Genomic DNA, 24,392 nt, shown 5'->3' with positions numbered 1-24,392 from the left:
CTTTTAGTTCTCTCCGTCTACTTGAAATTCTTTAGGCATGAGTGACCTGTCACTACTTCGTTGTGATGGTCTCGCGCCTTATAAAATATGTTCATGCTGTCTTGAAAGCTGACCTGGGAAATCTCATGTTCTTTTCATTTCTGAAGATGTTCCTGAAGACAGCTGTGTATATTGTATGCTCTTTAAGCAGGAAGTAATTAAGCATCTAACCTGATGTCATACACTATGCAGTGATGCACTCTGAGAGTTTCAGCAAAGCTGATTAGCCACAAGTTTGAGATGAGTGATTCCAAAACACAAAACAGATGTTCCCAGTGAATAATACATGTGCCTTTACCTCAATTATTTCAACCACTATTATGTAACCAGGCTTTGATCACAGTGATTTTCTTAGAGTTGGCTTTGGATCCCCTTCTCCTATAGGTTTTCAGAAATTCCTTCACTGTTGGTTCAGAAATATTACACTAAGTCAGGCACAGGCATATTTACCTTTGTGTTGTCCCAGCTTGCTTGCAGTGGCACCAAGTCATGCAGGAGTCATCAGAAACCATTAGTGTCTGTCCTGCATCATCACTGGAAGCAGTGCTACAGCAAAAGGTCATTCCTCTGATGCTAACCCCACCGTGGGAAAATTGTTGAAATTGTCAGTGTAGACACCACCCAAGTGCACATGCCCTTGCAGATAAGATCTTGTGTGGCTTCCTGCACTTCATACTGTATGTGGAAAGAATAGTCATTTTTAGATGAGACAGAGCCAAATGCATTCAAAACAAGTGGAGAGGATCAGGTGTTAGTGCAGGGTGCTCTGGGCTTGTGTGTTCACTTCAGAACACTCCCTGTTTTCCCATAACTCTTTTTTTTGTAGTCGCATGACTAGGAGAGTGGTCTGGTGCTCGTGGCTTGGCCTGATTTTTCAGGCTTGGGTAACTTCCCCATCCTACCATCAATGCACCTATATGCATTTTAGTTATAATTTCATGTAGTATTGATTGGCTTTGAATTCTTCCCCATCCTCATCCAGCTCTCCTTTACTGTATTTTTATGTGTTTATCCTTGGGAAACAAAACTATTACAAAATGCCCAAATATGATTTTCGCATTCATCATAATTAAATGAAAGAATGACCCAGACCTCCCCGAGGACAGTGAGAAGACTCATGAACTTTGTTGGGATTGGAATCCAGCAGTGGGTCATCACCTCTTCTCCTGTACTAAGCAGTGGCTTCATTGTGTACCTGTCCTGTACACACTTGGGTAATGTAAGGCAAGAGAGGCACCACATTTCACGTATTTCTGTTACTGTCTGGGGCAGGAGGGGTTTAGTGAGGTAGGTTAAAGCTTTTTATGTGTACCAATAATGCTAATAATTATAAATCTTTGCTGTTATTAGATTGCCTGCTAGTAACTACGTATGAGTATTTGTGTGGAAAGGCTACTTATACCACCAGTCAGGACTAGAATTGTCCCAGTTTGAAGAAAGGTGAGCTGATACTAATCAGCCTTCACCTGAGCTTTTCCATATTCCTGCATCTTAGCCAGGGTTTTTGATCAGCAGGTGAGGTGAGGGAGGTATCTGCTGCTCAGGATTTGGATTGCCCTGCTGATCCTACTGGAGTCTGAGGAGCAGCAACTGCATTAACCTGATTGCTGGCTTCCAGCTACCCTGGCTGGGCTTCCAGCAGAGCTTGGGGAGTGCAGCCCTGTGTCTGGGGAAGTGCCTGTTGCTTGGGTGGGAAGGGGGATTCTCACTATTTCAGTTGCAGCATGCTGTCTGCCTAATTAAAGTGTTTGTTTTGTAACTGCAAGATGAGCCTGCCAGTGAGGTGTTGCCTTGCTGGAGATCTTATCGTTTATAAACAGACTGTTAAAAATAGGGTCGTTTTACACAAAACTTGTTTGTGGAGTGAAACAATTCAAAACATGATAATAACAAAACAAAATCTTAAAATAGCTCTAAGTTGAGACCATAGACACAGCTGCCAAGCACTTTCATCTTTATTACAGTTACTCATATCTCTTTTCTTCTTATTCCTATTGTAAACATGCTGATTTTATCTAAGTTGTCCTCACTATTCTGCCAGCTCATGTAACTACACCCTGCAATCCAGCCTGGTTGTTTGTTCCTGGGACCCTGGTCATATGTCTCCTTCCACATTTGGTTGGTCCCTTGGCCAAGGCTGCTGCACAGCTGCCCATGTTCCCTGCTGTGAGACATCCCAGCAGCACGGTTTGACTGCTCCATCACCAGCTTTAGGTGGGTGATGTTAAGATGATGTTAAAAACCAGCTTGTGTTGATTTGCTTGAAGTTCCTCTGACCTGCTGCAGGGGTGGTGTGAGCTGGGGTTGGAAGGCCATGTCTCACCAGGCTTCAGCTAAATGATATTCATTGTTCTGCCCCCTTTGGTAGAGGCAGAACACACAGCCAGTAACAGGAAAACCTGACCTGACTCAGTGCATGTTCGTCTGATTAAGTCACCTGGACGGATAATAGAGATGGAGATAAAGCTCTGCCATTTAGATAACAGTTCTGCAATTAGGTTAATCTGAACATGCATGTGAACATTAAAAAGCCATTAGGAAAACCACTGGGTGTTGAATCTAGCGGGTTACTTGTTTAATAAAAGATACTGAATAGAACGAGATTTTGAGAGTTGCAAGACTTTTAAAATTTGTTTTCCAATTCAGCAAACTGACATAGGTGGGAGGAAAATAAAACCAACTGCCAAAGCCGTGGAGGCCTAAAACCATTTTTCAGGTCCAAAACAGAACTAGTGACCTTCAGCTTGTACGCAAGTTGTGAATAGTTACTCAGCTTGAACGTTGTGATGTGAATCTGATAATTTGAGAGAAAATGTACTTGATGCTTGTGGAGCTGAGCAGTATATTGGCCTCTAAACAGGTGGAATCATTATAAAGTCTGGAGTAAGAGAGAGATTTCATTGAAGATCACGTGGAGTACTGCGTACAGCTCTGGGGCCCTCAGCACAAGAAAGATATAGACCTGTTGGAGAGGGCCCAGAGAAAAGCTAAAAAGATGATCTGAGGGCTGGAGCAGCTCTGCTCTGGAGACAGGCTGAGGGAGTTGGGGGTATTCAGCCTGGAAAAGAGAAGGCTCCAGGGAGACCTTAGAGCACCTTCCAGTGCCTGAAGGGGCTCCAGGAAAACTGGGGAGGGACTTTTCACCAGAGAGGGCAGTGTTAGGACAAGGGGTAATGGTTTTAAACTCAAAGAGGAGAGATCTGGGTTAGACATCAGGAAGAAATTCTTCCCCATGAGAGTAGAAAGGCACTGGAACAGGTTGCCCAAGGAAGCTGTGGCTGCCCCCTCCTTGGAGGTGTTCAAGGCCAGGGTGGATGAGGCTTGTGCAGCCTGGTCTAGTGTGGGGTGTCCCTGCTCATAGCAGGTGTTTTGGAACCTGATGATCTTTAAGGTCCCTTCCAGCCTTAACTTTTCTATGTTTCTATTCTATGAAGATTCTAATCTATGAAGATTTAGCTGGGCTGAGAAATGATAATGTGCCTTTCTAGTCAGGATCTGGTTTGTAGCATATAATAACTGCATTAATGTTAGAGCCTGCTTTTGTCACTTAAAGCTCTTCTGTTGATGTCTCTTTCTGGGATGAACCTTCAGTGACACAGTGTTCATTTTGTGTTTAAAAAGCCAAACAAAACCAACTCTTCCATGTACCCCCCCTCGCCAATACCCTCAAAACCCAAAACCAAATCAAAATGAACAGTAAACAAAGTTTTTCAACTGATAACTGGGAATCTCTGCTCTTTCTGGACAGTAAGACTGAGTGATTGCGCTGAGGTGGTGTGTGGTGGTTGTCTGCCTTTGTGCACTCAGGCTCTGATGCAGTGGATGAAACTCATGCATGGATTTCTCAGGAGGTGGTGTCATCCCTGGAGGCTGCTGGGAGCAATGCTGGGATGAGCTGGTGGGTTTTGTCTGTGTTGCTTGTCTGGGTCTGCAGGACATGTGCTCCCTGTGATGACTTAAGTGGAGGAGTCATTTAAATGTAGGAGAGATCACAGAAAATGTGCTTCAAGATGTTCTCCTACCCCCACTTAGGTTATTTTTCTGGTTAAATTTTTCTGTAAAGGTTTCATTCAGGTGAAGTGTAATGATGAGGTTTATGTTTACTTGGGGGGGGGAATGCACATTTTTTACTGTTTTACAGGATTTTTTACATTGGTTTACATATTCTAACAAAGAACACAGTTCTAAAATGCAAGTGTTTGACAAATCTATCATTTTCATGATCTTTCTCTTAAAGCAAAATCAATCACAGATGGCAGAGAAGCCTGCTGAAGATCAGAGCTTTTCCTCTTAAGCCCTAACTTACTGTTTTCTCCTCATCTGAATAAACAGGCATTTCTGAACTCAGTCCTGTTGGTGCTGAGCTGCAGCAGAGGCAGAGCTGACATGGTTTTTAACACTGTTTACAACTATTTGGGAAAATTCAGCCTAACTTTGCAAAGTGATGAGAAGGACACTTCCTGTCAAACACCCTTGTTGCCTCGTGCATAATTACGTCGGTACTAAAACATAAATACAGCAGAAAGCTGCTTGATCTTTCTACTTTTTTTACCAGAACAATACACTATATTACAGAAAGCCACTATATGCTTATTCTGTATTTGAAATCCAAGTGTTCTCACACACTACAGAAATTACACTCTATAAACTGCTTCAAATCCTAATGAGTTTATATGCCTCCCAGGCCGTGCACAGTTAGCTCTTAATACATTTCTGCAGTCACCAAGCTGGGGCAGGAGAGACAGTGGCTGAACCAGTTCTTTTCCCAGTCTCAGTTACTGCAATTCACCACAGCAGGATTTCCTCATCTGTAGAAGATACTGGTTTGGAATTATTGTGTGAATGTGGCAGCTCTTGGCTTATCAAAGATTTGTAGATACAACAAAAGGGAAAAGCAGTTCATACTATCCTCCTGATTGTGGTGAACCTTGGCACTTCCAGGAGTGTGGGGAAGAAATTACAAAAACAAAGACCTTTTGATTTCAGGGTCTTTTATATCTTGATTTGCTTTCAGAATGCAACCTTTTTACAAAATTTAAAAGCTGCAGCAAGATGGATAGAGTTAACTCAGAAAGGTGTGTTGGGGCATGTGTTTTTTACAATTATATTGGTTGAAAAAAGATCCATTTTAGATTATTTTGTCCAAGCACTTTACTTTTCTCTCTCTTTCTGCCAGACAACTTGATCTTTAATTTTAGCTCCAGGGTTTGCTGCTGCTTGGAATACGCAGCAGTGCCAGGAGTGTTCTTACACATTTCTAAGTGGAATGGATGTGGCCAAACCTTTATATGATTTGTACTTGACAATTTAACATAAATAATTAGCACATTAAAAAATTTGTATAATAGCATGTATACACTTTGCTTTGGAACAATGCCTGTTTATCCACTGTGTTGTTGTTCTCCTAAATGCACAAGGGTTTTTTTTGTTTTTGTTTTCTAGGCAGCTGTACTGAGTATTAGGCTAAAATTACAGCCAGATCAAGATGTTGAGAAGGTGAGTCATTTCCTCTGCAGGCTTCTCTGTCATCAAATCTACCTTTAGTTAAGCAGGAGATCCATCAAGGCCTTCTAAGTTGCGCTGCCTTTCACTTGAGGCTGTACTTTGTTCCCAAGAAGTAACTGCTGCATGGCTGGTGCACCTTTACATCTAGGGGAGTGACAGAGATTATTTTGTTAGACCCCATTACAGCTTTCTGAACTGTTTTTCTAGCTGTGGCCACTGTTATAAAAAACTGTAGCTGTGTGTCTACCTGGGGCTGTTTGGTCTTGAGAAATGAAGACTGAGAGGGGACCTTATTAATGTCTATAAATATCTTCAGGATGGGGGTCAGGAATGGGCCAGTCTGTTTTCAGTGGTGCCTGTGACAGGACATGGGGAAGTGGCACCAAGTGACAACACAGGAAGTTCGACCTCAACATGAGGAAAAACTTCTTTACTGTGAAGGTGACAGAGCCCTGGGACAGGCTGCCCAGAGAGGTTGTGGAGTCTCCTTCTCTGGAGACTTTCTGGACCCATCTGGGCACGTTCCTGTGTGACCTGCCCTGGGGGTTCCTGCTGCAGCAGGGGGGTTGGACTCAATGACCTTCAGAGGTCCCTTCCAACCCCTATCATTCTATGTTTCTGTGATTGTATGATTCTTGACAAGTGGTTATCACTAATGGAGTTTAGGGCTTTTCCTGTTTTGAAGCTTTGCTAATGTTTGTGTTGAAAATGTCATATCACTCTTTTATGCAGCAGTGGTTGATTAAGCAGGGGGTTGTCACTTGAGGAGCCAGGAATGGGACAGCCTTCTGCCAGGTTTCAGTCTGAAATGTCATGGACCTCTTCATGCCCTATGTGCTGCAGCGCTCAGGCTGCGGGACATGGTGATCACAGAACAGTAATGGCTGGAAAGATCAAAGGCAGGGCTCAGTGCTTTAAATGCAATTTCTTCTCCTAGATGTGCACACCGCTACTGCTTCAAGATAAAACTAACTTGGTGGAAGATTATGTGAGAGAATATCCTGAGCTCCAGAGCAAGCTCTTGCAGATGCTGGACACGTGGTGTGAACCTGGGTTTAATATCAGGGACATCACAAGGTAGAAACACTTGTTGACTTTCTAAACAGTTGGGGCCAACTTGCTGTCAGAAGACAGTATGTTCTCTGGTTGTCTATCTGAGATCACTTCTCAGCATTACAGAGTGCAATATATTGACTTTGCAGATGAGAAAGGGGAAATTCTGGTCTCTGTGCCAGTCTCTTCTCGAGCACCTCAGCCCATAAGACAGAGGTATCATTCCTATTGACAGATTCTCAGTTCCTGCCAGGAGAGAGTACAAAATGAAACCTGTGCAGTAGATCTTAGCAATATAACAATATCAAAGCTTCCTCCAGGAGGTTGAAGCAATCAGAGTCTCGTGCTTTGCTGCAGACAAGGGTGAGTTTCAGTATCGGTTGTACAGGTTTTGCAGGAAGATAGTACTGTGATGAAGTGGCAGAAAAACAAGAGATGCAAGTGGTTAAACTTCATGTGCTCATGAAATAGTCGTGTGTGCTTTAATTTATAAATTGCCTCTCGCTAGAATAACTCCTGTCAGTCACAAGGCCAGCACTGCAGTCTAACTCAGAGTAGAGATGAAAGAGTTGCAGTCTTAGTTCTGAAAAAAAGACCAGAGGGAATTGCTCACTTTCTATTTCTTTAAAATAAGCCTCTGAACTTACTTCAAGTATTGATTGGGAAATTTATGTGGTGTATTGTTGGCTTTTTGTGCTGTAAGGTAAGGGACTGTCCTTACCAACACACAGCAAACCCTACAGCCTCTATTGTTAAATATCTACTATTTGGGAAACATACTTTATGCAATTTCACATGTTTCTTTCCAATTTTGTTTATTTGCTTACAGAAAATATCAAGGCCTGTCCAGATACAAACCAGATAAATTTAACCGCAAAATGCTAAGCAAGCTGGTCTTCAGGCTCCTAGACCTATTCAGTGTAGATCCAGGTATGTGATATTGCAACATATTATGGAGTTATCTCAACAATAAAGAACAAATGAAGTCAATTTGTCTTCTTCCATGTTCAGCCAGAAATCTGCTGTAATTTATCATGAGGACTTTCAGGGTTTAATTAATGATATTGAAAAACAAAGCTGGTAAGTTCTGAGAATTATCACTTTGTGCTGTCAGAGAATGAAGTGCTTGTGACTAATAGACTGTCCCATGATGTGAAATAAATCTTGCCCACGGAATGGATCTGCATTAACACATGATGGTCAGCTTTGAGTTATGATTCCATTCCACTCACAGAAGAGGCAAGTCATTATTCATCGGGGGATCTGGTTTCTTGGGTTATGGCTGCTCAGCTGGGAAGAGATAACCCTTGGGAAGCAGGAGCCTCACAGCCTTTTGTAATCTTCGCATAAACTAAGGTTGGTGTTAGGGAATTTTAAGGCTCTTGCAGCCTTCTGAGAGGAGTAACACATTTTACATCACAGAATAGATCTGCTTCACTACTTCTCTAACAAGATGTTTATTTTGCTTTGGTTGTTAGCAGGGACTGTTGGTCTTTTTTTTTCTTCTCTTTGGGACCTCAGGTCAGATACCTTTAGGTGCACCATTAGGTTTTACCCTGCAAAGCTTCCATCATCAGTCCAAGATATGCACTTCTCTTTTCTTGGACTGAAAAGTGTTTTCTAACCACAAATTGTGGGGTTATTACACCTGGCAGCAATGCTATATTGTATATTAATCTTCACATCTTCAGACTGGTGTTCAAAAGTTAATAAGATAATTTTTACAAACCCTCATTGGAGGATAAGTAAATGTAATTAAATTTAGCACATTGGTGTGAAAGCTGAGATATATGGGGGGTGATTTATTTAAAATCTTAACCCTTCTCAGGAGTTTACAGGTCTTCAATAATTTTCCCTCCTTTCCATAGTCAGTCCTTCGGTGGCCTGTATTGTCTTTTATGATCTGTGAAGAGAATTGGGTTGTTCCCCTTCCTTGTGAAAGATCCACTGAGAGTGTGATATTAACTGTAGAAATTAAATTATATAACTGTTAACATGCAAAATCCTGAGAAATTTAAAAAAAAAACCAAAAATTTGGGAAAGGAGCATGTAGCTGCTGATCTCAGGTGCTCCCTGGGATGGCAGTGTGCCTCTGCCTGGGGATGGTGACCTGGGTGTTGTAGCTGCTGATAATAAGGGCCAAATCTTGCTGGTCCTTCACAACACATTCACTGGTGAGGAGGTTCCTTAAGATAGATACAAATCTCATTCCTGCCTGCTCTTCTAGAGAGTGATTTATCTGTGCAAATTGCAGTGTCTACAGTGCAGTTTGTCACTTGCTGGAGAGGGCTGTCCACTTCTGTGGATGTGAGAGGTGATGTGGGCTGCTGATTTAGATAAGATGCCAGATTTTGGGCAGCTAAAAGCAGTGTTGGATGAGTCTCATAGTCTCATCTATGAAAGTAGGTGTTTATTTTTTATGTAATGTCACATGTCATTCAGAGCAGGACTTCATACTTTGCTAAACTGTGACCATCGTAGTCTCCTTTGAAATGCTTTGGAAGGAGATGAAAGCTAGAGAGGAATTTCTGTCTTAGTGCTGGTCCTGCTTGAACTGTATTGGGAGATGGTGGCAGCTGGAATAATATGGCTTTCCTTTCCCCCAACCTTTCTCCCCTCCTTTCCTCTGAATTTCTGGGTGTTCTTTCTCCATTCTTTAGTGGAAGTAAATGTGACTCTGAGGGAAGAGCATAGAAAAAGGAAACAGTCTAGGTAAAACATGCAGATTAAAAACCCCCTCATTTCTCTTGTTCTGAGCAGCACCACCAAAAGCTAGCAGTGAGGTTAAAACTCACACTTGTTACCTAACCTGATTGTGGGCTCGTTCGGTGCCTCACTCTGCTGCTGCTCTGTCTCTCCTCCTCACTCGTGACTCCTGCTCACTGGAGGAGGCTGAGAGCAGCAGCAGCAGGAGGGAAGTGGCTTTTGGTGAGAAAGGCTGGAGGAGGAGGACAGAGTTTCTTGGTATGATAAGGTAAACTTGTATGTGACTCAGTTCTTGCAGTTCCAAATCTACTTTCATATTTCACTACCTCAGATCACTCTCATCCACTCACAGTAAATTTCACAAGGCAAAACGGGAGTGTTGATCAGCCATTGATTTAAAGCTCTCCTTGGAACTGCCAGTCTTAAATTTGAGAGCCAAATAGGAGGTGACCCAGTATAAAACAGATTGGAACCTCAGGAGGAAAAAAAAAAAGGCCATCTTAGATTAGTCCACCTCTTCTTTTTCTGAACTGCTTGCCAGAACTCCTGCTAACACACAAAGCAGTGTGCATGGTAAGTGGAAGATTTTCTGTCAAGCCCCAGAGGTGTCCTGATAAACTGTGTGTGAATTCCATGTAATTAGCTTTATGGGGAAGGAAGGAGTTGGGCAGAAATGCTACATGATTGAGGAAACTGAGTTTTATAGAGTCTTTTCTCACACGTGGGGCAGTATGCTTTGGTTTAATGAGCCTGTAGCTTTTGTTGGCTAATTACTTAATGCTCTTTGGAGACCCTGTGAGATTGGCTTAGATTTACAAATGCAAGTTTCAGTCAAAACAGTTCTCAGAGGTGAGGGATCAGACCCTACCTAGGTTTGAAATGGTTGAGTCTGTTTTCACCACAGAACTCAGTGGCATTTTTCAGTGAAAATTCATTCGGTATGAGGTAGAAATGATACCACTCCAAAACATGGAACTGTCCTCAAATACTGGGCCTCAGTGCCTATGGGACAATAAAGTAGATAATAGTGATGTTGCTAGAAAACAGATGGGAACTGAATGCAAGTTAGTAGTTGTCATCCTGTAGCAGTTTAATGAGTGAGCTGAGCACCCTAAGTTTTGAATGGTGTGAGCATGTTTTTACCATTGTCTTTTAAAAGTTTTTTTTAGCATAAACTAGGAGAAACTTTTCTCGTCGTTTGACCACCGGGTTTTCCTTTTGGCTGAACCTTTAATTACGATTCGGTGCGAATCTTCCTTCTCTAAGCCCCCGAATGGATTTGTGAGATAAAGCGTTGTCACTCCATTCGTGCGGGGCAGTAGAGGGCAGACGAGGGCTGCTCAGAGCCTGAGCGGTGCTCAGGTAAGTCACAACTGTCAAGCTTCATAAGGTCTGAGAGCAGCAAGCGCGTTGCGGGACAGTCACCGGGAGAGCTCCAAAGGGGCCCTGGGCGGCTGCACCAGGCACTGACAAAAGATGCTGTGTGAGGCGGACAGGAATGACTGTTACAACTCTGCCTCTGCACGGAGGAAATTTCAAATGTTTTCACCTTCTCTTCATTAAAACAGAGCAGAAAGTTGTTCCTTTGTTTGCTTTACAAGTATTGCTTCCCCCTACTTCAGTGGTGATTTTCCTTCAGAGTTTTTTAGCTTTCAAGTAAATACCAGCACGTCTCTAGCACCGAGACATCAGAAGGTAGGAGCCTTCCACTCCCGAAGCTGCAGTGGCTGCGGAGTCAGGGTGCTGAAGGAGAAGGGGATTGACCATGCCCTCAGGGCCCTTTCTGGGGCCTTTACCTTCTCAGCTACATTTTTACCTCCTGAAGTACAGGTAATAGAGTATGATGTGCCCTAGACCAAGACATGCTGGCCAGCAGCTCCAAACTTTTCATTGTAAAAGCTGACATCACCCTTGTAGTTCTGAGCTTGAATTCATCATATCTAGACACATGTCTGAAGACCCCACTGGAGCATTTTTTTTCCTTTAGGTGTAGATTGCAGCCCTTGTGCCATGCTCTCTGCAGTTCCTCCAGTCAGCTAGTGCTGCAGGCAGCAAAGCTGGCCAGTAGCCCCAGGGTTTGGGGCTAGTCTGGGGCTTCTACTGTTTCACCTTCCTTTCTGAGGACCACTGACCCTGATCTGTAGTTACGCAGAGCATTTTATGAGAGACACAAATGCAGTTTTGAGGCTACAAGAAAAAGAGGTTTTCTTGAGTCCAGCTGTACCCTGCACTAATTCACACTTATGGGACTAATCTCTTGGTACACTGAGAGACTCATGCATAGCTTGCTTCTCATTGCGTTCCCCAACATTCCTTAACAATACCAGACTAAAAGCCTCTAGCATTTCAGGTACCTTGATTTTATTTTAAAAAGTTTCCTTTACGTTGTCCCCAACAAAGTATGCTTTGTCTGGGACCTTTTGTTCTGCCAGGACAGGGTGAAGGACTCTCAGTGTGAATGGAAGTCAGGCTCTAGTGCAGTGTCCCCATCCCAGCTCAGGAGGCATTGCCTATCACCTGGGAGTGGTAGCCATGCACCACACCTAAAATATATTGCACCATGTCCTCAGTAGACACATCTTACCAATGTCACACGAGTGAAATAAGTGTGTATTGCAGGTTTCATACCCTGCATGACAAGTGGATTTCGTTTTTACTTCCTCTGTGTTGCCTACATCATTAACTCTCTGCTAACAACTGAGAGCAGATTGGAATTTTGATTTCTGAGTCAATCCCAGATGTGAAATGAAGTTCAGATGAAGCACTGTTGTGGTGCAACTGCCAGGTTAAGAGTTAACACATACCCATAAATGCCTCCAGAGATGGTGGAGTCAAACCATGACAGGTGAAAATGATCAAGTTATGAAGTGATGCTTCAGGAGCCTCTGAGAATCTGCAGTATCTACTAATGCATCAGCTCATAGCCCGCTGATTCCAGGGTCTGGTGTTCAGAGATCTCCCTTCTCTCCAGTTTCACTCCTTGGACATGGACACACTCCCTGTGTGGGCATGGGGAGCACTGGGCTCCAAGGCCCTTCGGGTCAGTATCACTCAGTTCAAGGAAGGCTGCAGAGAATTTTCACTTTACTGTTTTCTGTTACCGTTTCTGATTGCTGATACTGAGATGGTTTTAGCCACTGAAACCCTGAAGAAGGCTTTGGTTACTTCTCTCCCTGTACATGCATACCAGCATCTGGCAAGAACTGGCAGATACATATGCTAATCCTAGTTAATGTATTTTATCTTCTGCATTTATCTCTCTTTGCACAGGATTTCAAAACAAGGTGCTGTGTGAAGATCTTGTTTTTTACAGTTGTAATGAGGCATCTCTAATGAAGATGACAGTAATAAAAATAATAATAACAACTGTTGCTTGCTAGCTCAGCAAAACAATAGTCACCTCCCTCTTTGTATGCATATGGACTCTCTTTCATGGATACATATTTTAATGGATAAACTTTAGCCACAAGTTTACGTCCTGAGTAACATGTTCAAAACTGCCTCAATGAATTAACAGCACAGGTTCCAATTAAATCAGAAAGAGTGCAACTTCTGGAGACTGGAGGTGGTGCCCGTATGGGGATGCTACCTAATTAAAGGTGTGAAGTCATTGACTGTGAAGCATATTGAACCAGCAAGTGGATCTTATCATTCAAGGGTGGTAGAACCAGAGATATAGCATATTAGCATTGCTAATCATGGTTGGAAGTGTAAATAACAGTTTCTAGTTTAGATAAGCTGACAATGTGTGTGTCTGTCCGTCATTGTTCCAAGCATGATGGCATCCTGCCTTCCACATACCAGGTTTGAAAATGGGGAAGGAAAAAGATAATGTCTAGACAGTGAAACTTCAAGGAAGTTCAGCTCTGATGTGTACTTAAATCTGTTTTTCCTCCTTTTAGCTCTCTGCCCTAATGTCGTAAATCAGCGGCACTTGAAAACTCTGCATTACCTCTTTTACAAGAGGTTTGTTGAGGTAAGTTTCTCTCCTGTGTAGCATGAGTGTGATTGAGGCTTGTTGTTCATTTTGTGTTTTGAATAACATAATGAATATGATTGATGTGTCTTAGTATATAAGCAAGTTTTTATTGAGATTATTATTGTGTACAAATGCATTGGATCTGCCATGGGACCTGTTTTTTCTGTGAGTGAATAGTTTGTGTGTCCATTAATACTCTGATGACTGAGTGTGTCATTATTGCTCAGAGCTGGATGCTTGCTCACCTCCACATCTTCAGCAGCATTCTGAGACACATGTAGGTAGCTCAGGGTATGGTCTCCATATGGTCAGTTTCTATCAACCATCTCAAATAAGCAGGAGAATACTGGCTAAAGAGTTTTGTGGTGGTTTTGGCTTTTGGAGGGTTTGTGTGTTGTATTTTGGGTTTTTTTAAGAACACTACATCTTAGGCATTCCTCATTGCTGGGTTCTTTGTAGGCACTTTGCTTAGGTACTTGAGGCCTGGCTCTGATAGGTGTGGCCCAGACCTGCCACAGAGGCTTTTTTGTGCTAACAGCCTGGTTACTGCTGAGCAAAATGGTCTACTTTCAGCTCCTGAACCACAATGTGAACTAGCTTTACTTTTCTCCAGCCTCCAGATTCTCTCTCTGAATACATTGGTACTTGTCCTGGCACTGAAGGCTTGCAGAAATAAGAAGATGCCATTAATTCTTTCTGAGGAGTAGGTTTCTAGGAGGCCACTTGGAGGCTGTCTGCAGAATTACTTGACTATGGTTCTTCTCCCCCCTCAGGAGTGTACTGAGCCCTTTGAGCACACTGTTTTGAGAAGCACATTTCTTGTTATCAGGGCAGTTTTGGTGCTCCTCTTGATGGTCTGGCATTCATCACTGTCCTGTGCCTGGAGACAGATTGTACCAGCTATGAGGAAGTTTTTGTTCTGCCTCTTCTGGAGAAAACAGTTTGCACTTGCTGTATCTAGGTGTGTCAATTGGACTGTGAAGGACAAGGACCATAGGAGACTGAATTTCATAGCAAAATGTTTCCATCTCTTGAATTTTGAATTATCTAGCTGTATTTGCCAAATACGTAGTGGGGTTTCATCTGCAGTTCGTAGAAGACGTTTTCCTTGTAGATACAAGAGGCTTTTTTACAAAGTTTTAACAGAGCCCAACAGATTGTTCAGATGTTCCTATGGTGCTATTGATCCAGTCTTCAGAGAGCCAGTCTTCAGGAAATGAGACACCTCCTCCAGAAGTGCCTGTTCTTTTGTTCAGAAGAGAATTTGTTTCATGTTCTGACAGAAGAAGGCAGATGTATGTGGTTTTTTTACTCTCCCACTCTCCAGTACTTGAAAGGCAAAGATGAGATTGAGTTGTGGTGATCTGATGACACCATTCTGGCACAGGCAGTTCTGCCTCCAAGACCTCCTGATCCATCAGTGAAGGCTCTGTTCTGTCTTTGCTGCCTGCTAGACCCACTGACATAAGAGCAGGAGAGGACTGAGCATTTCAGCGTTCTGCATCTCAGAGCTTTAATGTTGGATGACATCATTTTAGAGAGCTTGGCCATCTGCAGTGAGCGAGTAGAAAGCATTCATCCAGGTCTATTTATTTAGCAGAGTCAAATGGATTCTTGATCTGGTGTTCTGCTCTCTTTGGCCTTCCATTTCCTTTGTTTTGGAGTATTTGCTTGATTTAAAGTGTGCAAGCTGGCCAGTTACTTCCACTAAGGTATGTTTGGCAGCTGTTTCTGGATACAGTCCCTTCTGAGAGCTCTTTGGTGTTCTCTGTTTACCAATCTCAGCTGTGTATGTGGTCTGGTTAAAGGGCTCCTTTATCTCACTACTATTTAAATTACATGCTTGTGTATCTCAAAGATGTTTTCTTTGAGGCTTTTACTCCCTGTTTGCTGTTGTACCTTTCCATGAAAGTGGCACTAGCAATTACTGTTACCTCTGCCAAAATTTGGGGTGAGGCTCAGGCCTCAGTGGCTGGTCAGATTCCTGCAGCCTGTGTTCTTGGCAGAATGGAGAGTAGGTCCCATCCCAGATTTCTCCCCAAGATTGGCTCTGAAAGACACTGGAATGAGGATATTAACTTCTCAATTTCCTTTCCCAGACCTCATGATTCCAAAGGATTTTCATGACTTGGCTATTGAGAAAAGTTGTTCTTCTTACATTCTGAAGGTTCAGCCTTGCAGATGATCCCTAAGAACACTCCCTTAGCTGGAGCCCATGAGGATGGCTCTCTGCAGGGGAGCTACTGAGGTGAACATCTGAGGACAGGTCCATGCATTCCACCAGCCCATGGCCTGTGACAGTTTTGCTCAGTCTCTGTTGCTGCAGGAGCGCTGAGTGAGCTTTGAGGTGTTTAGAGATGATGCTGCACTTTGCAGAGTGTTGAGAAGGTGATCAGCTTCCTGCAGATGAGCCCAGGACCCAGCTGTGGGTAATAATGAGAGTTTGAGCTACTGCTGGTTAAGGGGCTGCCACTGCCTGTGCACTGTGACTGCATATGAGTTTTGGTGTAACAGTTGTCTGAATTGCTTCATCTAAGCTGTGTTTTCATGCCCTGCTGGTGACATACGAGAAGCAGAGTTTCCCTCTGTGCTCCAGAGTCCATTCCTCAGTCACAGTTGAAGCCAATGTGTAAGATGGTGTGTTAAATTTCAGCGTGTTCTCTTTTCCCTTTTCTAAGATGGCTCAGAAGTAATTTTGTCTTTTCAGAAAACCATGACTCAGGAGAACTGGATAGATCACATTCAGGTGAGTATGGATTTCCCTGTCCCATTTTCTCAGGGTTATTGGAGATTATTTTAAGATGTTTAGAATATCCAGCTCTGGATATTGTCATCCTACTATTAGAATTTTGCACTTTCCCATAACCTTGTAAACATATTGCAAAATTGTACATACAGGGAAAAGCAAGGAAGATAATTTTTATTTTAATTCCTGTTATGTCTTTAAAAATACTCTAGTTTGGCTGGAGCATTTAGATAAGATTATCAAGTACATTTTTTTTTTTTTAAGCAGTTATTTGTAAGTGAATACTACAAATATTTATGTTGATTACTTACAAGGAAGGAGGGAGAGTTCTCCTCAGACAGCTAACAAGATGTGTGAGTAAATCAGGACCAGTGTTAGATTCCTTCTGCATGCTCATTTTCAACAGGTTTGTTAAGTGACTGTTAGATATTGTACTGTAGGACAAAAGTCATTTTAATAATGCAGGAAGGAGAACCATGTTTTGGCCTGATACTGCCATGAATACATAATGTGACAAGGAAGTATCAAGAAATACCAGGGTGACAAACCATTAGTGATTATTTGTGTGTCCCTGATAATCCCTGTAGAATTACAAGCTCATGGGGAGTGTTTGCTCCTTTTCTGTAGCTCCTCTCAGTCTGAATTCTGCAGCCGTTAAGGATTTCTGACCATTGACTAGAGCCTTCTTTGAAAATCCATTTGAGTGGTCATTGTGGGCCTATGAGTGGTACCAGGTCAGCCTGATGACTAACCATCTCATGCATTTGCGGTCTTAGACACTGTCTGTACACACCAGCACAGTGACTGAATTCTAAACATGAAATGTTTCTTCTCTCTGTCATGGGTCAGCAGGAAAAAGAACAATTCAAAAGGCATGAGGATGTGTTTTTTTAAGACAGAGATCATTGATAAAATCCCCCCAGTGCTTTGTGTAACTATTAAACCTACTGAGAGTTTTCAGTGGTGAATATTCAGTTTATGTTTGTGGTTTGTCATATCCATGTGAGAGACCCTGTGAGGAAAAGAGGGGGTCTTGCCTCTTGATCTCAGTGATCTTATCCAGTGAAAGAATTTTCAGGGTTCCCTTTGATTCTCACAAGCTTAAAGGCCAGCACAAGTTCTGGTGCCTTGCTGGATCAAGGCCTGAGATGGGATTAGCCATGAAACTGTAGCAGACATCCTCATCACAACTTCTGGATGGACTTTGGTGTGTGCAGTGAAGGGGTTTCTGTTGGTGCTGTGGTGGGTAGTGAGAAGAACTTCCCAGTTAATATAGACCATTGCAGATCATGTCAATCACTGGTGGAGACGGGAGGCTGGGGAGGAGATGCTCTCTGGAAATTGCTTGTCTGGTGCCTGGTAAGGAGAATGATGCAGAGCTCAGAGACATGATGGACTATGGCAGAAGGTTATCTTTGCTCTCCCAAATTATTCCCAACTTTGTATTTGCTGCATGCTGCCAACTTAAATATTGTTGACAACGATGTAATTATCACACAACCAGTGCTTCAACTTGCCTGTTATCAGTCCTGGCTCTTGGTGCTCTCAGGGATTACTGACTTTGGCATCTCTTTAAAGCCATCAGAATCTGTACCTGTGCATCTGGAGGAAACCCAACTAATCTGATGTGCAGGTAGGCTTCTGCTTCACACTGCTGGCAGCAGGGCTGCCCTGAACAAAAGAAAAGTTGCAAAGGAGGAACCTCTGAGCAACTTTCGGTTTTCAGTGCAAAAACTAAGGTTGTCCGGGACTTTATTGTTTTTGAAAGATTGGGCTTTGCATGAGGCAAAGGTTTAAGTTTCCACTCAGAGCATCAGCCCTGACCTGACATGTTTTGACCAGAAAAATCCATTAGGCTCCTTGTGGAGCTGGAGAGTTGTTGTTTGTGTTGTATGTCCCATCTGTATGTTTAGGTCAGGCCCACAGACAGGCTGTATCTCCCAAGCTCTGCCTGGTGATATATTATTAAAGACACATTGCACTGGGTGGGGAGCAGAGGATGGGATGCAGTGTGACTTCTGGGTCACCTGGGAGACTGGCAACCAGATGTCCCAAAAGACTCCACAGCAGCAGGCTCCCAGTCAGAATTTTGGGGTAATTTTTTTCAATTTTCAGTCCAAAGAGGTTGAAAGTCTTAATGGGTTTAAAGCCCATTTTTGTTTAATTCTGTGCTGCAGCCATAACAAAAGACTTGAATCATACAGAGCCCTGATGAAAGTGGTGTTCCTCCTTGTGCAGTGGTGCTGGCCATGAGATGTGTGGTGTGGTGGGCAGTAGACATTTCTAGGCTGGTCTTTCTTTTTGTTTGCCCTGAGCAGAACCAGTATAGAATTTTCCCATTCCTGCCCTGTAGGATGAATTGAAGGTGTGATCCTGACTGCTCCTACAAAAGGCAGAAACTCAGTAGTTAATTGTGGGGCCAACAGAACCTGTTTCCAGCCCTGTAGCAAAATGGTTTTGCCCCCTCCGCCTGCCAGCACCTGCATTGCCGCCCAGGCTGTGGCTGCACAGGCACGGATGGCAGGAGGGAAGGCAAAGAGATCAAAATGTCTTCATACCCTGGGGAAACTGCCCTCCTCACAACTGCCTATTGGCAAGCTGGGTCAGCCCAAGAGGAGAGCTACCGTTGGTACCATCTTCTCCAGGCAGAGATAGCTGGAGGCAGAGGGAGGGGAGGAGCACCCTCCTTGAGCAGCGCCAGCTCCATCGCTATTCATTAACTTGCCTCCCTGATCCTGCAGGAGAGTGCCTGTCTTCACAAGCAGAGGGGAAGGTGTGTAGGATATTGATGGTAGATAGGCAGGAAAACAAGAGGCAGGTCATGAGCCCATTGTCTGCCTTGCTGTGTGCCCTTCTGCTTCCATTTTTGCATGCTTCATCCTTTTCATGGATGCATAAAGATGGTAGAATTGGGCAGAGCAGCCAAGATACCACACATCAGGTGTGTTCAGGAAGGGCTGTCATGCCTGTGACTGCAGGGAACACTTGGCCAGCAGCAAAAGAGTGATGCTGAATGCTGGTGTTTCCCTAGAAATTCTGCAGAACAAAATCACTTTTAGACTAAAAAGCCTGGAAGGCATTTTTCAATCATCTGCCAAGTTTTCAAAAAGTGAACACACATACAGCATAGTAGGGAAGCAACTCTGATTGCAGATGTTACCTCCACCAGTGTTTTACGTGTCAGATAGTATCTGAGATACTTGCACGAGGTTGGCAATGTGACATGGGACCTACTGGGGATCATTAACTTCTTGGGTGGAAGCTGTAGCCTGAGGACATCTCAGCTAGCAACAGACAGCTGTGTTTTGGTGACCTGAAATTCTGCTTTAACAGAGGCAATAGGAGGGTCTGGTATTTTGCTGCACCACTTTCAGTATGCAGTGTTCTCACTGATGATTTGGGGGTGATCTTACAGTTCTGTCCTTCTAGACTCAACTTGGTTGATTAGTGTCAAGGCACCCATTTTGTGTGGAATCATCCACACCCCTGCAGGTCTGGTCTGTTCCAGGTGGGAGCGGTGCCCATCTGCGTGAGGACAGAGCTGCCAGGGAAGCTCTAAGGCCCTGATGCCACCCACAGAAGACAGTCTCAGCTTGGCCAGGAAAGGCTGGGGTAGTTGTGCAGAGGGAATGACAGAATATTAGGGTTATTTCTGAACAGTCATAGCCCAGAAGTCACACACTTGCTCGTTGATTCTAACATCCAGAGTATTTTTGCAGGGAATAGTTTGACTGGAGCAGAGCTCACCAGTTGGTACAGTCTATAATGATATCTCAAGGTACTTTGGTGCAAGAAGTATACATGTGTTTATTCTGCTGTGAAATTCCCTCTTCCATGGAACAGAACAGACTGATGGTGCACAGCAACATAGCTCTTTGGAGTAGTAACTAGAATCAGTGCTGGGCAGGTTTAAAACCGATGAGTTTCTATAGGACTGTCAGTGTTAGAGTCACCTGTTTTGCAAAGTGTCTGGGACAGTGAAGTGTTAGAAATGCTATTTCCACTTTTACTGACCTGGAGCCAAAGACCCTTTTGTTGCTAAATCAAAAAACTGCCTGTGCTAGTGTTTGCACAGGGGCTACTGTCCCTTGGTTTCTGAAATGTAAAAATCTTAAACCCTTCCAAAACTAATGCTCAGAAAAAGGGCTGGTGGTTGAAAAGTTTGGCTTGTTCTCTGGGTGCTCATCGGGAGCGGTGGCTCACTGGGAGCCCTTTGGCCAGCTGATGGTCAGAACTACTCTCTCCTTCATTTTGGCGTGAGCAACTTGAGAGAAAGTCATGGGAATATAAGTCCTGGAAAAGTGGCCATTGTTTTCCTCAGGCTCCTGTTTTGCAGCTATTGAGTCTGCTCTGGTCTTGCATGAGAATGAAGAAGAGCCCTGGATCCAGCTGTTCACCATGTTTAGCGCTGGGAGAGGCTGCAGCTAATCTGCTCTCCTTCTCCAGCTGTGACAATGAGATAAATTACTTTTTATAAAATTTCTGACCATGAAGATTGAACACTGTGCCAGCTCCTTCTCTGGGTGACCAGGGTGAGATGCTAGTAATTCATAGCAAATTTATAACTCTAATTCCACTAAAATCCTAGGGTTGTTATGCTACTTTATGGATAAAAAAATTAACTACCTCTGGAATGAAATGTGAGAGCTGTTATGTCAAGGAGGTAACTTTTAAGGGAAATTTAAAGGGCAGAATGCAATTATTTTTCTTAAGTTTTTATGGCCAGAACACCTGTGCAGGAGTCCTGCTCTAGGGAATCTTTAAAAAGGACAAGAGGTCAAAATGGCCACTTTGCAAGTATCCACATCTCAGATCCCTCCCTAGAACCCCTGAGTTTAGGCAAACTTCTAAATTGGCTCAAGATTGTTTTGAGTGCAGCGACATCCCTGTAGTGTTAGGAACTTAATCTATCTGTAGGGAATTAAGCAATCTGTGCAATGCAAATGGGAATGATATTCAGGAGGTGATTAATAAATGAAATGTCTTCTGGTATAAGTCTGCATGTCAAATTATCTTTCACTCTGTGTTTGAGTGAACTGTTTATTCAGGGATATAATGGATTTCATCACTCAGACATCAAATCTAGACTGGCTGTTTTCCTGGAAGGTAGAAACCAAAACTAGTTTAACCAGCTGTTGTGTGGAGTCCCTTGCTAGTCTTAAATGGCCTCTTTTTTAGCAGGAAATTAGAACCAGTGGGTGATTGGTTTTGTTCCTTCTGGCCTTAAAAGTCTCCGGGAGGAATCATCAGCTGAAATAAATTTTCATGCTTGCACTAGTGTTGCTGCATCAGGGTGCTGGAGCTGCAGGGCTGTCCCACTGGAGCCCAGGTTGCTCGGAGTAGGGCTGTGTGTATAAATATGCAGGAGCTACTGCTTGTCTCTTTTCCTGCAGTTTGCTTGCTAAGCTCCCTGCAAAAGAGTTGCATTTATCTTTCCACAACTTCAAGTGGCTTCCTAACAGCTGCCTTTTAAAAAAGAGAAGTTGTTTTTTTTCTTTCTTCTCCATTTCCCTTTTGCAAAAGAGATGGTATTTAGACCTGGACCAGTGACAGGTTTAAGATCTGGTATCTATCTTTTGAAGCCAGGATTGAGGGAATTGCTTTATGTCAGCTGAATACTGGCAGTCTTTCTTCTCCTGGTGTCCACTTGTTGCTCCCATTGCTCCTTTCATTTCTCTTCCTGCGTTTTGTCCCCTGTTCAAGGACTAACCAGAAACTCAGTGGTGGTGGGAGTGTTTTGGCAATCCCTCTGCTTTTGCCCTGTGCCTTTTTCTTCAGATTTAGTTGTCTTGTTGGAGGTCTCTGGGGACAGTATATAGCCACAATGTGATGTAAACGTATATTGTACCTAAGGGAATATTAAACCATGGAAAAACTGGACAATAAAAGTAACGGGCAAAGTATAGATTTCCTTCTGTTTTCCAGTTCAGTTTGTAAATGGTGTCATGTATTTATTGATAGCTGAAATAACATCAGAGTTGCAAAGCAAAAGGACTTAACTGATAGGGCTGATGCAGAAAACAGGCACATCTGTGACTCTCTCAGGAAAAGCATAACGTAATTCTTCAGTTATGTTCTGCTTTCTGGATCCAGAGCAGTAAAATATGCATCTGTACTAATGAAGTTAGCACTGTTGGTCTAAAAGAAATGGGAAGTTCTCATTTAACAAACCCACAGCTGTTGTGGGAGAAATACATGGGAAAAGCCAAATATGCAGTGTGTTCCATGTCTTCCTAGCTACAGTCAGGTCTATCAAAGAATGATAGATACAGTTAAGTGTTAATACCTCCTGCATGGCTTGGAGAGGATTATTTTCTGTAAGACCTGGAGGGCTGGTGAGCCTAATGATAGTTATGGTAGTTTTATTTATAATGAATCCAGCCATTTCTAGGTAAACGAATCGGGATTAAGCACAAACATACTAATGAATTTGTGTTGAATTTTACAGTAGGTTCAAAGATGCTAAGAAAAACTGCCATTGGGTTCCATGCTAGCTACCAAATAGTACAAAATGTCAAAAATGTTTTTTAAAAATCAGCCAAAAATTTCTCCTGAGTGATGGAAAATGTGATTGCTCAATAACTTTGGAAAACAAGTTCACATTTACTTGTGTGAATCTACAGGGCCAAGCTCTGGGGATTCAGCAGAAGCTTGTGGAAGCCTGGTGTCTGCTGCTTCAGTGAGCTGTTGGCAAGTAATTCCTTTGAAAGCGCAGGATCTTGGTTATAAAAGTTGTGGCCAAATGCCTTTATGTGCAGACATATTAGGTATTGGAGAGTGAAGAAAGGAACCTGTAGAGAACACACTGGGGGGAAAAAATCTCCTTTAAATTGTTTTGGTATGTTAGAGATGCTTTCTGACCTTAAACCCCTGCAACCAGACTGGGCTAGCTTGCTGCTAAGCAGTGTAATTACATTGCTGTCACTAGCTTGCATTCATTCTAAAGCACTTAATCAGAAAGAGATTTGGTATGGTATAAAAAAGAGGCTAATTGGCTTATGGCTGTAGGTTGAGAGGTCAGTATTAGATGGAAGAGTTAAGAGCATCAGCAAGTAGTTAGACTGAACTGATGTGCCCTGGTGGTGTGGTAAATTCAGGCAAACAGGAGAAACATCTTAGGAGTAGGAAGCAATATAGCAAGGGCTATCATCCAAAACTTTATAGGAGCATGTAGAATATTCAAGCTCCTTAAAAGCTGCAACAGGAGTCTAATAAAGTAGTTTCCAGGATAGCTGTTACTGTCTCCAAACAGCAGCAGCTGTAGGGTTGTATGCCACAAAGGAAAACTGGGGACAGGCTCACTTAAAACAAGAAAATCCTCCTGTTTCTTTTGCTTCAAGACAAAGGGAATGTGATCAAAAGTGCTGGCGTTGGCCTCTCCAGCAGAGATAGGGAAGGGTAAGGAGGAGGATGGAGCTTGTCTGCTAATGCAGGAGAGGATGTGTTCACTGCTTTTTAAAAATGGGAAGCAAATAGGTCATCATGGGGTCTCTGCACATGTTCTATTTGCAAGTGGGACACAACTCTTGCCTGCAGCTCTGTGCCAGGAGACAAGGATATACTCCTGCCCTGTAGCAGGGTCTCTGTGCTTGGGACCTGCAGGTGCAGGGGGCTACATTTGCCCACTTTTGCTAAAGTCTTAAGCCTTGTACATACTCAGACACATGCAGAGATCTGCTCTCATGTCCTTATCCAGTCAGCAGTAGATCTATCTGGTTATTCAATAATCATCCCAGATTATTTAAAAACCCTGCAGCTGATTGGTACCTGTCTGAGTGCCTCGACAGGTAGATACTGGATTCTAAAGCACTGTGCAAATTCAGCTGCCTTCCACAAATGTGGTCTCGCTATTTGCAATTGATAGTTTGGCTGAATTATACTTTTGGACGAGATTAGTTCAGCAGTTCCCTTCCAAGAAGAGAACCACATAAACAGAAGATTGTTTAGAAACAAAAAAAAGTTCCTCTTGATGGAGAAGTTGTATAAACGGGAAGAAACGGGAAACTAATCTTCCCTTGTTCACTCTGAAAGAATGCATATCTCTGAGGAATGTTGTAATTATGGATTTGGGAAATCAGTCAAATTTGCCAGGGTGTGAATTTCAGAGTTCATTCAGTCAACCCTCTCAAGCATTTCTCCTTCAGAACAAAACCCACCAGTTTAAATGTACTGAAAGAGATTAAAGGAGAGAAAAATCTACTGCCAAGCTTTGCTTTTGGTAAGGAACCTGCAGAGATACTTGTTATTGCTTTGGCTATGAGCCTGATGAGGTTTGTGCAAGGTAAAAGAGAAATAAGTAGTAACTCAAGTTTTTCCTGTGGGCATCTATTTTTCATAGTCTAATGATAGGAAGAGTTAGTGCTC

At 43.1% G+C, this 24,392-nt stretch overlaps 2 protein-coding genes across 11 annotated transcripts in view; both read left to right on the top strand.

The window, feature by feature from the left end:
* Positions 1 to 24,392, top strand: part of RABL6 (RAB, member RAS oncogene family like 6) — a 292,198-nt gene that overhangs the window by 21,898 nt on the left and 245,908 nt on the right. The window lies entirely within an intron of this gene.
* EXD3 (exonuclease 3'-5' domain containing 3) overlaps positions 1 to 24,392 on the top strand; it is a 286,268-nt gene that overhangs the window by 105,660 nt on the left and 156,216 nt on the right. For all 10 annotated transcript variants that reach the window (XM_051636482.1, XM_051636485.1, XM_051636478.1 and 7 more), the window contains 5 exons: positions 5,482 to 5,535; positions 6,482 to 6,621; positions 7,427 to 7,527; positions 13,206 to 13,279; positions 15,990 to 16,028. In XM_051636482.1, coding sequence (XP_051492442.1) covers positions 5,482 to 5,535; positions 6,482 to 6,621; positions 7,427 to 7,527; positions 13,206 to 13,279; positions 15,990 to 16,028 — 408 coding nt within the window. The remainder of the gene's footprint in view (positions 1 to 5,481; positions 5,536 to 6,481; positions 6,622 to 7,426; positions 7,528 to 13,205; positions 13,280 to 15,989; positions 16,029 to 24,392) is intronic.

The sequence above is a fragment of the Apus apus genome, chromosome 19 (assembly GCF_020740795.1).
Source record: "Apus apus isolate bApuApu2 chromosome 19, bApuApu2.pri.cur, whole genome shotgun sequence".
NCBI lineage: Eukaryota > Metazoa > Chordata > Aves > Apodiformes > Apodidae > Apus > Apus apus.
The sequence above is the reverse complement of the archived record's forward strand: the minus strand, read 5'-3'. Positions and strand labels throughout refer to the sequence as shown.